This window comes from Aplysia californica, unplaced genomic scaffold, assembly GCF_000002075.1.
Source record: "Aplysia californica isolate F4 #8 unplaced genomic scaffold, AplCal3.0 scaffold00008, whole genome shotgun sequence".
In the NCBI taxonomy this organism is placed as follows: Eukaryota; Metazoa; Mollusca; class Gastropoda; order Aplysiida; family Aplysiidae; genus Aplysia; species Aplysia californica.
In genome coordinates, this window is record NW_004797278.1 from 260,184 (window position 1) to 273,378 (window position 13,195).

Sequence of the window (13,195 nt, forward strand, 5' to 3'; positions counted from 1 at the left end):
GGAAAAAGATGAACTTCTCTTTTTATTAGTGCCATATATTTCTCTAAAAGCCTCTTAGAATGATATTCCATTTACAGTGAGTCGCAAATGGTTTTTGTAGCAAAGGCCATCATTTCCTAGTCTTTCAGCTGCAAATGAGTTTATATGACTGAATTTTGACATGTTTCGAGCATTTGAAATGGTGTTGATATATGCATATCGAAGAGGATTTTTATAATATGTTTGCTGGCAAAAGCCTTTTTGAAAAGTTATGTGAAACTTTATGTGAAGATGACAATAGATAGGAGGAATTTCTCTTTTCTTTTATTAGCAGTGAGTTTATTGTAAACATATTGAGGTTAGTGTAACTGACAGTCATGAAAATTTTTTGTAGGAAGGGTGTATTGGTAAATGATCAAATAAATTGCCAACTCAAAGGGAGAAGACTATCTGTTACAACTTCTAAGTGGTCATCATACAGTTTTGAAAATTTCAGGACCGTATCTATAACATTTCTGAGTTTTAAAAAAATGATATCTTCATTAATTTTTAGATGAGGTTTCACTTTTGGGATCAGTGTGAAATTTTACACTTTCCTGAACTCTTTCATTAAGCACTTGTTTTCTCAAATAAATGAAAGTAATTTTGTTTGTATTGTAACAAGGTGTCAATGTGCCAAGTGGTAGTTATGTTCATTTTGTGCTTGAGCTTTGGTCAAAAAAATGCATGAGAATTAAAGGTAGGCAGAAATGCTTTTCTTTTGTCTGAAAACTGAAAGAATGAAGGTCACTACAGAACAGACTGTGTGATCAAGGATTTGATGTTTCCATAAATGTGATGGATTATGGATTAAAAGTAATGTTTCCTTTAAAAAAGTTTATTTTCGTCTCCTCCAACTCTATTTTTCCTTTAAAAAATGGAAAGATAACTTATAGACTTGTCTCTGTGTGTTTCATTTATGAAATGTGTTTCATATTCAATACTATCTTTCTTGTTTTTTACAGGACCAATTACAAATCACGTGAAATGAATAAAGCGTTGGAGAAAAGCAAATCAGGCAAGAGATCTTGGAACCTGTTTATTGTAGCAGTGTCTTTTTTGGCTTTTATACAGAAAGTTTTTCTTATGAAGTCTTAATTCTGCATGTCTGAATGTTCTTTTGTGTTGAGAACAGATTCTGTTATTCTCTCTCTTTGCCCATCTGCCTTTCTATATATCCTTTTCTGATGAATGAGCTAGATCTAATGTTTTCAGTTCCGATTCTAATTCCTTTTTCGGTGAACATGCGATCATCACTTTTAATTTTCTCAGTATGCTGAAATTTTTATAATGGTTTGGTATTTTTGCCAAGATACAGGTATAGTAGTGATGTACCGCATCTGCATCCCGGTCCATGGGGACAAATGTTGTGCTCTCTTCGAGCTGCGTGGGTGGAAGTGTTAATGCTTGCATTTATATAGCACATATCAATGCTCAACAGCATCCTTTATGTGCTTTACGTGTATTATTACCCTAGCTGACCCTAGATCACTCAGGAACATTCACAGCTTCTGGGGAAGCATACAGTACAAGCAGCTGATTGACTGCTCACCATATTGACATTATCTTTCACCATCTGTAGCTGGTACCTATTCCCACCTGGGTGAGGTGAGGAAAATTTGTGAAAAGTGCCTTTCTCAAGGGCACAATGTCAGGTCCCTAAGGAGACTTGAACCCATGACTTCAATAACAAGCGCAACAGCCCAGCCACTAGACCACAGATGCCATAATATTTACGAAGATAAGGCAAGGAGATAGTACTTTACTTTTGTAATTGTGCATTTCTGATCGCACATTATTCACCATTTATGTTGCCAAATTTGAGAAAAAGTGTGAGCCGAATTTAGGAGTACAGTAGAGGATATGAATATGCACATCAACACACATCTATATTCACCATCATCGTCATTGGACTTGTTACTTTGCAGCCAAAAAAACAGAGGATCTTCTGTCTGAGTGGTTTTCTGTAAAAGATGCCACATCTGGTGAGACACTGGACAGTGATTTTGAAGACGACTCAGATGTCACAACATCAGATAATGTGGAAGAGGTGTGTGGGTTTTTTTTAAAGACTGTGGTATTGTTTATTTTCTATAGATGGAGTTATTTACTTAAGAAATATTGTTTGAGGAATTTAGATTATGTTGATTGACTTTGCTAAATTAATGACATACCTCTCTTTACAAGCCATGTTGTATTTCTATTTGTAAACAGGTAAGATGGAGCATTGGTGATTAGTCCCATGCCACAGTATGTGCTACTGCAATGATTATTGTCATTTTTACGTCTTGAAATTAGAAATGAGTCTTTCTCTATCCATTCTCATAGGAACAAAAACTACATGTTGGTACTTTTATATATGCATGTGAATGTATGCTAATGTGTTGTTGTACTTGTGTCGGACTCAAAACTATTTCTCTTCTACCTGTTCATTTTGCTAACTTATTTTCTTCCAAAATACATGATGGCTTACTGTAATTGGTTTTCCAGAAGTTCAATTCAAGGAAATGTCAATTTATGTGTGTGCAAAAGGTTTCAATATTTGTACATTTAACTGGTCTGATTGTGTCTGTTCCCCCCCCCCGATACAGCTAGGGGAAGAGAAAGAAAATTTGGATCCTGCTGTAAAAAAAGAAATGGATGACCTTCTTCAAGAGGTCTGGCTCTCTGGCAACAAGGAACTGTTCCACAAAATATTGCTTCTAATTTCCAGTGAACACATCAGCGGTAAGCTTCTTTTTCTATCTTGGCGTCGTACAATCTATCATTTTTTTTCCTTTGAAAAGATTTCTATTGTTTGAATGCAATTTTGTTGGTTCTAATCAAGTTTCACTAGTATTTGGTTCAGGGATTTTACATTGCTTTTATGTCCTACTGTGCTGGCTTGCATGGTTTCCAGCGAGTGACATTACATTTCTGTCTGTTGAGAGTAAAAAAAACTTCTGATCTTTCAAACTATTTGATACTATCTTTTTATGATAGAATAAAAGGCCGCTCATGCTCTATTTCCACTGGTGGTTCAACAAGTTAATATCTGTACATTATATGGATAAAGAAGGTAGATTGCTTCAAATACTGTAGTTTTCACTATGCATTATATTCCTCTCTACCAGTGGATTATGAGCAGTCAGAATCGGGCGTGACAGCTCTGATGATTGCGGCTGGCCGAGGCTTTGTGGACATAGTGGAGCATCTGCTCGACCTTGGGGCCAACTTCAACGTCAAGACAAACCACGAGTGGACGGCCATTGACTTTGCCAAGCAGTTTGAACAGCAGGAGATTGTGGAGCTTCTGCAAGCTTATGCGTTAGTCACTCATTTCTGTATTTGGTGGTGGTGGTGCTTCTTGGACTTGGGTGAGAAGACGGGAGTTTGACATTGTTACTGATTGGTGCTACAGATTTCCGATTTCAGCGATGAAAATCTATTACTATGTCACTGTGCTTCACTTCAAGTGATACAAATAAATGAGGGTGTTTGATTTTTTTGTAAGTTTCATGCCCCACAGAATGTTGTTGGGAAAAGTAAAGAAGCAAGAAAAGAAGGGGGACTTGATACTTCAGTTAACATAAAATTTACTCATCAGGGCTTTCATCTGAATGTGTGTGTGTTATTCCGCCATTATAATAGTTACGTTTCTTCTTCCATTTTGGGGGGGGGGGAGGAAAAGGGCTGCAAATAAATAAGAGAACGGCATTGATGTCTATAGTTGAAACCAGGTTCTCAAGAAGAGATGGAAATATATATTATTGATATGAAAACTTTTTATGTGTTGGTTGTTCCTATCTTCAGAAAAAAGGAGAAATTCTCACATTGCTTATTTCAGATTATTGCATTGCATGTTTTTTAATGAGGATTATTTAAAATGAACGCTGAAATAAGTGAAGTTATTTTGGTCTTAGTGGATCGATCTTATTTTGTTTGCTCAATCATATTTTTGTTCTGCCTACTCTTTTTTCTTTCCATCAATGTGTCACTAGTAGTAATGGCACTTTTATGTTTTGACTAAAAAACCCAGAACAGGATCTATGTTTCCTTTACCATGACATGTCTTGCAATTTGAACATTTAAGCTTTTCAGGATAGATATTTTATTTGTTTCTGTATGAATGGGTCATGTTTTGCCCCAAGGGATATAACCTCACCGCAACTTTTGCCTCATCAGACTCGCTTCAGAATCCAGATTAGCCAGTGCCAAAGATGAGGACATGGAACTGATATCAGCTGAAGACAGAGAACTTCTCAGTGCTTATCAACACAGCTTTGATGATGAGAAAGTGGATACTGATTTAATCACTGAACTCATTTTAAAACTCCACTTCGACTGTAAAGAAGGTAATTTCTCATAGCTTCAAATCTGTCTCGTACATTTATTTTTAAAAAGTATTAAGGCCTGAAAGATATTTATATTCAGTAAACTTCTGTATCATGGGTTATTTTGTCTATGTGAACACTATGAGTTCTTCTACCATGGAATGTATACTCTGGAACTTTAAGTAAAAGAATTTTTTTGATGGGTTTTTGATCAGGGACGTACAAAAGTTACCTTACTTGTTTGATTCGGATTAGTATTAACTCTGTGCTGGCTAATGCTTGGATGGAAAAGACCTGTTACTTCATTTTAAAAATTTTTATTGCTCTTGTTTCAGAAGTGCTTTTTACCGATATAGAGGTTTCTTTGCAAGTTGTTTTGTAAATGCTGTAATGGAGTACACATTTATTTTGACTTTTGCAGGTGCCATCTTGGTATTTCTTCCCGGGTATGAAGACATCATGACAGTACATGGAAAGATAATACATGACGAAAGGTTTGCAAGTAAAAAGTAAGTTTTCAACGTTTATGATTCAGTCATCACCTCGTAGGGGAGTATAGGTCACAAACAAGAGCTCTTCATGTACTACTGTACTGAGCTATAGTCTCCACCTCTGTCCAGCTGTATCTCATCAACTTTTAGTAGGTTGGAATCTTAGTCCTCCATCCAAGTACTTTTAGTCCATTCTTTCTTTCTCTTTTGTTATGGATTCCTTAAGGCTTAGTGGGTAAAGTTTGTTTTCAGTTTTCTCAAAGTGTGTTCTGTCCACTTCCTTTTTCTCTTTATGATTTCTGTGTCTATTTTCTGTTGATTTATTTGCTCCTGTAGTTGATAATTTCTGAAGATGTCACTCCAATTAATTTGTTGTATTTATCTGAAGCAGCTGTTGATAAATGCTTCTAGCTTTTAGGAGTTTGTATTGTAAGATTCCTTGTTTGTGATCCGTTGGATTGTTCACTTTTCTAAGTTGTGTGAAAGCATCTCTTGCCTTGCTTATTCTTGTCTTTACATTTGCATCTGTTTCTTGTGTATAATGCTACCTATGTAAGTGAAGGAATCAATTTTAGGTCATTGATGGTGGTTTTTGACCCTTAATATCTTTGTCTTGTCTGGATGTGCTTTAACACCTTTCATCTTTTGCTCCCTTCTTCATCTGTTGGTGACTATGTGAAATAAAGCAAAATCATCTGCAAAGTCCTGGTCTTCAAATTGCATCCATAATGTCAATCCACTCGATTCCTGTCTTTTTGTGTTCTATGGTCGTTTTCATGTTGCAATTGATAATCATAATGAAATGGGATCTAACAAATTTATTCAAAGTTATTATACATTTACAATTTGTAATAGCCCTTTTTGTCATGGATGTTTTAAAGTACAGTCAAACCTGTGTAAGATGGAATTGCAAGGGAGCCGGGGGAAAAATTCTTTCATAGACAGGGGAATTTAGGGGGAGATGGAGGGGGTTTCAGAGGCCCATGTGGTGGGATCAAGGGTCGCTTGTCCGGTCAGCAGTCAATGGTTAAAACTTCACACCTCTCAAGTGCTATCCTCTCTGATAATGGCATGCGTCAGTTCTGCTTATCCATTGCCGCCAGTGCTTGCATCTCATAGGACCACTGTTTAACCTATTAAAAAAACAGAAATATTTTAACATCTCTTTTGCTCCAACCCTTATACTTGCCCATCGGTGTAATAAGCACAGTCAACCAATGCCACCCCTCCCATGCATGTAACAACAATTTGAGGAACATCAATCCCCAAATTGCACCCCTGCTCCTCTTCCTCGCCTGGCGGCATCACGTAAAGGTTAGAGACGATGGAACCAAACTTAAGTTTTTTTTCAAATTTGGGCTGATGAGTGTGCAAGGTATTTTCCGTCTTAAACATATAAAAACCCTTCAAAAAGAAGGAATTTCTCTTTGTTTCTGCATTAGACAGGTTTACATTTTATAGAGGTAATTATAAAGGAATTTATCAAACGCGGGGGGGGGGCAGGGAGATTGTTATGGCAGGTTTCCATTGTGGCAGGTTCGACTGTATTATTAACTTGAAACTTTTCAGACATCTGGTTTCCCTACATTGATTCAGACTTCGTAGTAAGAGAACTGTGTGAACAAGGAAGGTTGATTATCATTTTTGTACTAAAACATCGATTGGTACATTGAATTTCAATGGTATCTTTAGTGAAAAAATTTAGTTTATTTTGGTTAACAACTTCGTTTGGAATAAGACACAGAAGTTTTACCTTTAAGTTCAGCAAGGTTCATTGACATTGTATGTAATTTTATTTGCCAACAGAAACACCTTTCTCCTCTTCACTCTCCACTCGTCCATCCAAGCTTCAGAACAGAAAAAGGTCTTCAGAGCAACCTCAAAAGGAGTGCGAAAAATTGTATGTTTGTTTTGTTAAAATATGCCTATATTGTTGTATTTTTGCTTCTATTCATTTTCTTTTTTCTTTTAGGGGGGGGGGGGTGTATTTAGGTGGGAGGGGAAAAGCTTGGAATGTGAAAAAGGGGGGGGGGGGGGGGGGCAAGAGAAGGAAACACTTGTCCCCCCCCCCCTCCCCTTTCTCTTTGTTCTCCATTTGAGTGCTAAAGGGGTAGTAAGTCAAAGGTTCTTGAACCAATTAATGAAAGCTAATATATGTGGCTTGCCCTCTTAACAGTTTTTGGTTTTGTTTTGTTTATGCTGAAGCATTTAGCATATAATTGTTGGTTCAAAAGACTATTTTCTGCTTTTTAAAATCTAAGATAAAGGGTTTTAAAGATTCATATTGCAATGCACCAGACTGAAGTGGGCTGCTATTCCCAGTTGGTGCATTTCTTGTTTTTCCTGAGTTACTTAGGTTAAGGCTAAGAAGTAACATTTTATTTTTCCTGTATTAGAAAATCAGGTAAAGCAGCTCTCATTTTTATGGAAGTTTTTTTTTTTTCATTCTCCAGATTTTGTCTACAAATATTGCAGAGACATCAGTAACTATCAATGATGTGGTATATGTCATTGATAGTGGCAAAGTCAAAGAGGTAATGTGATAAGAAGAAAACCCAGTAGTCTTTAAATTGTCTGAAAGTAGAAATGAACTTTTTAAATGCTAAAAATGTGACAACTCTTCTCTCTCTGCCAGAGTTGGTCTCACTGGCCAGCAGAAGCCAGAGATCATCTTGATCTTTATTTTTTCTATTTCTCTTTAACACTTTCCGCCCAGGCAATGCACAGAGCGGGCAACACTTATCCCCATGGACTAGGATACAGATGTGGTACACGCTATATCACACCGTCGCCGATCGGCGTCCCATGGGGGGCAAAGTGTTAAAAAACATTCTCTTTGGGGGCTCTTGTGGTCTAGAGGTTCAGATATTTGTCTCTCATTCAATAGGTCCTGGGTTTGAATCCGGATTGCAACGAAAATTATCTGCTCTAAAATGTTCTCCTTTCACATCCTTTCCTGCTCTCTTACAGTGTTCCGTCATCTGCTTTCGTCTCCACTTTCTGCCCCCACCCACTCACCTCCTTTGCCCCCCTCCTCCGGGCTCCTAATTCTTTGTGCAGCCTTTTTACTGCTACTTCTTGGCCCCTTCTTACTGCTGTCTTTCGGCCACACCCCTGATCTTAAGGTAGATAAGATCTAAGACCAAGCCTTCTCAGATAAGGGCGAAAAATCTTGGAGGTCCCGTGTGCAGATTGCGCACATTAAAGATCCCTTGGTGGTCCAAAATTGATAAAAAGTAGGCTTCGGCCGACACCCGGACAAAATAAAAAATTTCCAAGTGAAAATGGTTAATGTGTCCCGTGCGCTCATATGACCTTATGCAGTTGCGAGTGCCGTAAAAAGAAAAAAGAAAAGAAAAAATCCCAAACCTTCTCCTCTGTGGATAGTTGTGGTCATTGCCAAACTCTGGCAGCCGAACTATTTTAATTATTATTATTAGTCTTTAAATGTTTGATACTGGATATGATACTGAGCTTGATTAGACACAAACAATTCTTTTTTGGATATTTTCATAATCTGTATGGAAAGTACCCCATCCTTAGAACTAAATTTTCACATTAATTGATACATATGTGAGTATCAGAAATATATTGATCAAAGAATTGTCCAGTATGTCTGTAAATAATGGCTAACAAAATATTGCCCCAGTCTTAACTTGTTATAGTGGTTATTTGTGAAACAATAAGATAATATGATGAAGTAATTGGCTTTTAAAGTGCTCTGTTTTATTTAATGGTTAATGAAGACTACTAAGTAAGATTAAAAAGAAAGTCATGCAAAGAAACTCGTACACTGTGATGTCTATGTGCATAAGTCATGTTCAAGGAGGAGGTGCCTTAGATACTGTGGCTGAGTTGGGTTGAATAGACAGTGTTCATGTTCTGATTGCTTTCAGTGCCAGGGTCTGGAAGTAAGATCACATCTTCAGGGAGAAATGAAAGAAAAGGGATCAGCCATTGTATTTTCTAGCCAAGAAAGAAGAAAGGAAAATAATACATATATTCTTTCTATTCCTTAGAAAACGTTTGATGCCCTGAGTAACTTTTCAACATTGAATTCTAACTGGATATCAAAAGCAAGTGCTCTGCAGAGGAAAGGAAGGTAATGTGAACATTGCCAGTGAAGAAGAGAAAACAAGTGATGGTTTATAGTGTTTTGAATTAGTCTCTAAGACATTTTGTTTGTTTTGAGTTTGATTAATGAGAAGCACAATGATACAATGAAGCCTATTTAGTGCCGGAGAAAAACATGACAGACAGACAGAATCAACAGGGGAAAAAAGGAAGCAGGACCCACAAAGTCATGTTGCTTTCTTATTCAGATTTTAGTCAAGGTACACAACATTGGAAGAAAAAGAACTTTGATCCTCCTTCTTTAAATCATAAAGGGAGATTTAAGTATTTACTGACTGACGAATAAGGAAAAGTCACCAGGCTCTAGGAATGTCATTCTATGGACTTAATTTCTTTTAGTTTGCAATTTAAGGAGGCTGTCTCAGAAAGAATAATGTTAGAATATGTGAAAAGTCAAAAGGAATATGTTTTTGTGGTTCAAAATTAAACTAGAATTCATTATTGTAATAAAGACTTGAAGAATACATTAACCGATCATATGCTGAAAGTCGTTCATTCTACATTGCTAGATCAACATAAAACTGCTTAAATTGATAAAGTCGCTAAAGAATATTGTTTTTTGCTTTGTGCTGCTTGTAGAGCTGGAAGATGTCAAGCAGGAAAATGCTATCACCTGTTCAGTCGAGGACGCTATGTGCACTTGCAAGATTATCCCACACCTGAAATTTTAAGGCTTCCATTACAGGTAAGAAGCATTCTTTCTTTCTGTTTGGATCAGCAAGAAGTACACTTGTTTCCTCCTATGTTTCTGAGTATACCTCATATCACTTTAAAAAGTCCATGGTATTTCGGATGTGTTCTATACAGATTTTAAGATAAGGGTGGAAAAAATGGAAAGCTTTTTGAGTAATAAAATAGATATCATGTAAGTTGTCAGACATGGAAAGAAAATGCTATAGTAGAGAAATCAACAGAGGCATTTTGTCCATACATCCATTTATCCGTCCATCCCTCCCCCTTCCTCTTTTCAGTTATATTCTTGTTTACTCATGGACCCCTTTCTTTCGATTGTTTTTTTTTTCCGCAGGAAGTATGCTTGCACACAAAGCTGTTGGCGCCCAATACAGAAACTATCACAGGGTTTTTGTCCAAGTGTCCCCAGGCTCCCCCTCCACTGGTTATTATCAATGCTGTGCAGTTGTTGAAGGTCAGTGTCAAGAACTTTTTACAATTGGTTTCATTTACCTTGCAGTCATTCTCATTTTTTAAATTAGTTTGTAGTGCAGCAGATTCTAATATACACTCACACCATTTTATATTTCACATTTTATGATAATATTAAATATTTTTTGCTGTTTTTGAAATAGTAAATTTTGTTACCAAAGACTTCACCGATATGGAAGACAGTAGCGAAAAAATAATTTAGTCATGGTTTCTGAATAAGTATTGGTGAATAATGATAATGTTTAAAACAGTTGTTAGTTTAATTGTTCAGTTGTTATAGGTTGTGGGGGAGCATCGCAGGTGACTTGCAAACCAGCTCCCTCTATCCACATCTCTTCTCTCACTTTCTCAGTGCCTTGCTCAGCTTCAGGCCCGTCCATCCTGGAATGTGTTATGCATTCTAAGATGTATAAAAAGGGTCACCAAAAGTACCTCCACAGTGGGTGTATATGTGAAGTTTTTGTATAATACCTACAAAGTTGCTCCAAACTTTGTTGATTTTGAACTGCCAGATTTTGTATCACAACCTGAATTGTGTGGCCTCATTCATGCCATGCACCTGGTAGACACTGAGACAAAAATTCACTTTTAAAAATTAAATGAGAACAAAGTGAGCTGTATAAAGTTTGGGGTGTTTTCTTGTGAGATAGGTATTCTCTCCACTGTTGTTGACTTTCATACAAATTGAAATATGTGTTGCAATTACAGGTCTCTCTATTTTTATCTGAATATTATTTTCTAACACAGACTGTCAGCTACATCTGAGGGCCAACTACTGAACCAGCTCAGTAGTGGAAAAGAATGAGAATGAAAAATTGACTCCTATATATATTTATTTTGTATCTATTTTATTTAAATTATGTTTCCCTAATTTTCCTGAGTAGGAGATTGATGCCTTGGACCCATGGGAAGAGCTGACAGAGCTGGGGCAGCACCTTGTGGACCTGCCAGTGGAGCCAAAGCTGGGCAAAATGGTTCTGTATGCTGTTGTGCTCAAGTGTTTGGACCCAGTGCTCACCATTGTGTGCACCATGGCGCACCGGGAGCCGTGTAAGTGTTCCAGACACAGCCCCAGCTCACCATAGTGTAGATTTAGGTCATTAGACACTATCTTGTGCTGGTTTTAGGAAAAAAGAGACACAGTCGTTCTTTATTAAGGTTTGTTTTGTATTTTTTCCATCTTGTCATGAATGATAGTTTAAAGAGGGAGGGAATGGGTTTGTCATAATATACCAAATGTATTAGTGATTGCCTTCTTTGCACACTGAGTTTAGTGTCACGAGCAGCAATTGCCCTTCAATAAGGTTTTATGACTTTGCTTGTAAAAATTCTATGAGCATTCTTATGATCACGTATATTAGCTTATTACTTACTTTGTCTTCAACTTCATAACTTAAGTCTTACTATACCAGCCATGGCTTAGGCTTGTGACTGCAATGAATTTATGTATCTAGAATCTGAGCATAAGTAGATGTAGTAATTGGTTGATATAGCAGACATGCCACTCGTCTCGATTTAATCGGGATACCCCGATTTTTTGCCTCAATTCTCAAGCTTCCCGATTGTCCCCATTTCGATCACGTGTATCCCGATTTTTGTGTTTCATCTGTTGCACCGGATTTTTCTAAAAGCTTACTCAGCGTTCTTCTCTGTCACGGGAAGCACTTGTTGAACTTCATGTCAGCAGGAACTCGGAGCACTATTTTCCGAAATATGGATGCTGGATTTAGAAGTTGACTCGCCCCAACTTGTGTTGGAACTTTGCTCGCACGCGTTATTTTAACTGTAATGGAAATAGTATCGATTTGACAGTCCAACTTGGGACATTCTCAAGATCTATTTTAGCTTTTGTTTCCACTCCGAATTCTCCGATGATGGCCTGATAACTGTTTCAATTGCTACATACAAATGATTATTCATAGTTCTTCTGTTACTTTCAAAACAAGCTTTGTCTGAGTTCTGGTTAGTTGGGCCAGTCATCAAGACCTGTCTGTAAAACTGTTTCAATCCTGCGTTTGCATCACATGACATGACCTCAGCGTGTGAGTTCCACGTGTATCGAGGACCGTCCGTTGACGAGGTCAACTTAAGTTCATCCACATTGGTTGAAGCGTCTTTCAGGACTTAACTTTCTTTTGGGGGGTGTTAGACTAGGACTTGGACTAGGAGTGCTTGATGTAATACTGCAGGATAAATAATAAAACACACACACACATGCACACACACACACACACATACACACACGCTCACACACACACACACACACACACACAAACACACATACATTGCTGTACATTACAGAAAGAGTTAAACCTCAAAGGGACTACTCCAAGTTAGTCAAAGAAACTGTCTTTTTGTGTGTATTGAGGAGGGGGGGGAGGTTCTATTGTTATAAATGCTTTCTTAAAATTGCTATTGTCTATTCTTTTACTTTTATGTTAAAAAACCAATCACATTTTGTTCTTTCCTTCGCAGTTATTTTACCCACACAACCATACATGAGAAGAAATGTCCTTGGCATTCGCAGAAAATTGGCGGAGCAGACCTACAGTGATCATTTTGTTTTCTTACGAGCTTTTCAGGTGAGCGAATGTTTTTTAACGAAGGATTTTGCTCAAGAATGATAGGCATCACTTTTTTGTTATTGCTACAAATTGTGTATCATATAAGCCTCGCGGAAGATTCTTTGCGGGTGGTCTTGGAAGCTTTTTGGAGGGACTACTTCTTTCCTTTCTTTCTATCATTCTATTGGGTTGTCTTGTTTTCTAGCAATACTTATCACTATCATTGTGTAAGTGTGCTTTTCTTTATGGTTAGAAAATAGAGAATTAGTCCCTTGCTAGATATTTTCTGAAATGAGACATCAATGGGCCTGTTCAAGGTTCTAATCTTCTCTTCATCATTTGTGTCAGGATGTGATGGAATCAGGTGCTTGTCAATTTTTGGGCATAAGGAGTCATTGGTAGTATCTTAAAGCTTGTTCATTTGTCTTGCATTTGGCAGAAAGAATACCCATCTATTTTGAATAGAAGTCGAGATATCTGGGATTGAAGGAGGTGGGGGTCGGTTGATATG

The 13,195-nt window shown here is 37.4% G+C and overlaps 1 protein-coding gene across 1 annotated transcript in view; it reads left to right on the forward strand.

Annotated features, from left to right (window-relative positions):
• Positions 1 to 13,195, forward strand: part of LOC101861552 (3'-5' RNA helicase YTHDC2) — a 44,984-nt gene that overhangs the window by 12,499 nt on the left and 19,290 nt on the right. The window contains exons 10-22 of the mRNA XM_005089662.3: positions 984 to 1,036; positions 1,947 to 2,068; positions 2,610 to 2,745; positions 3,132 to 3,324; positions 4,183 to 4,352; positions 4,753 to 4,840; positions 6,629 to 6,722; positions 7,276 to 7,356; positions 8,842 to 8,924; positions 9,536 to 9,641; positions 9,984 to 10,103; positions 11,005 to 11,170; positions 12,596 to 12,702. Of these exons, the coding sequence (XP_005089719.1) occupies positions 984 to 1,036; positions 1,947 to 2,068; positions 2,610 to 2,745; positions 3,132 to 3,324; positions 4,183 to 4,352; positions 4,753 to 4,840; positions 6,629 to 6,722; positions 7,276 to 7,356; positions 8,842 to 8,924; positions 9,536 to 9,641; positions 9,984 to 10,103; positions 11,005 to 11,170; positions 12,596 to 12,702 (1,519 nt within the window). The remainder of the gene's footprint in view (positions 1 to 983; positions 1,037 to 1,946; positions 2,069 to 2,609; positions 2,746 to 3,131; positions 3,325 to 4,182; positions 4,353 to 4,752; positions 4,841 to 6,628; positions 6,723 to 7,275; positions 7,357 to 8,841; positions 8,925 to 9,535; positions 9,642 to 9,983; positions 10,104 to 11,004; positions 11,171 to 12,595; positions 12,703 to 13,195) is intronic.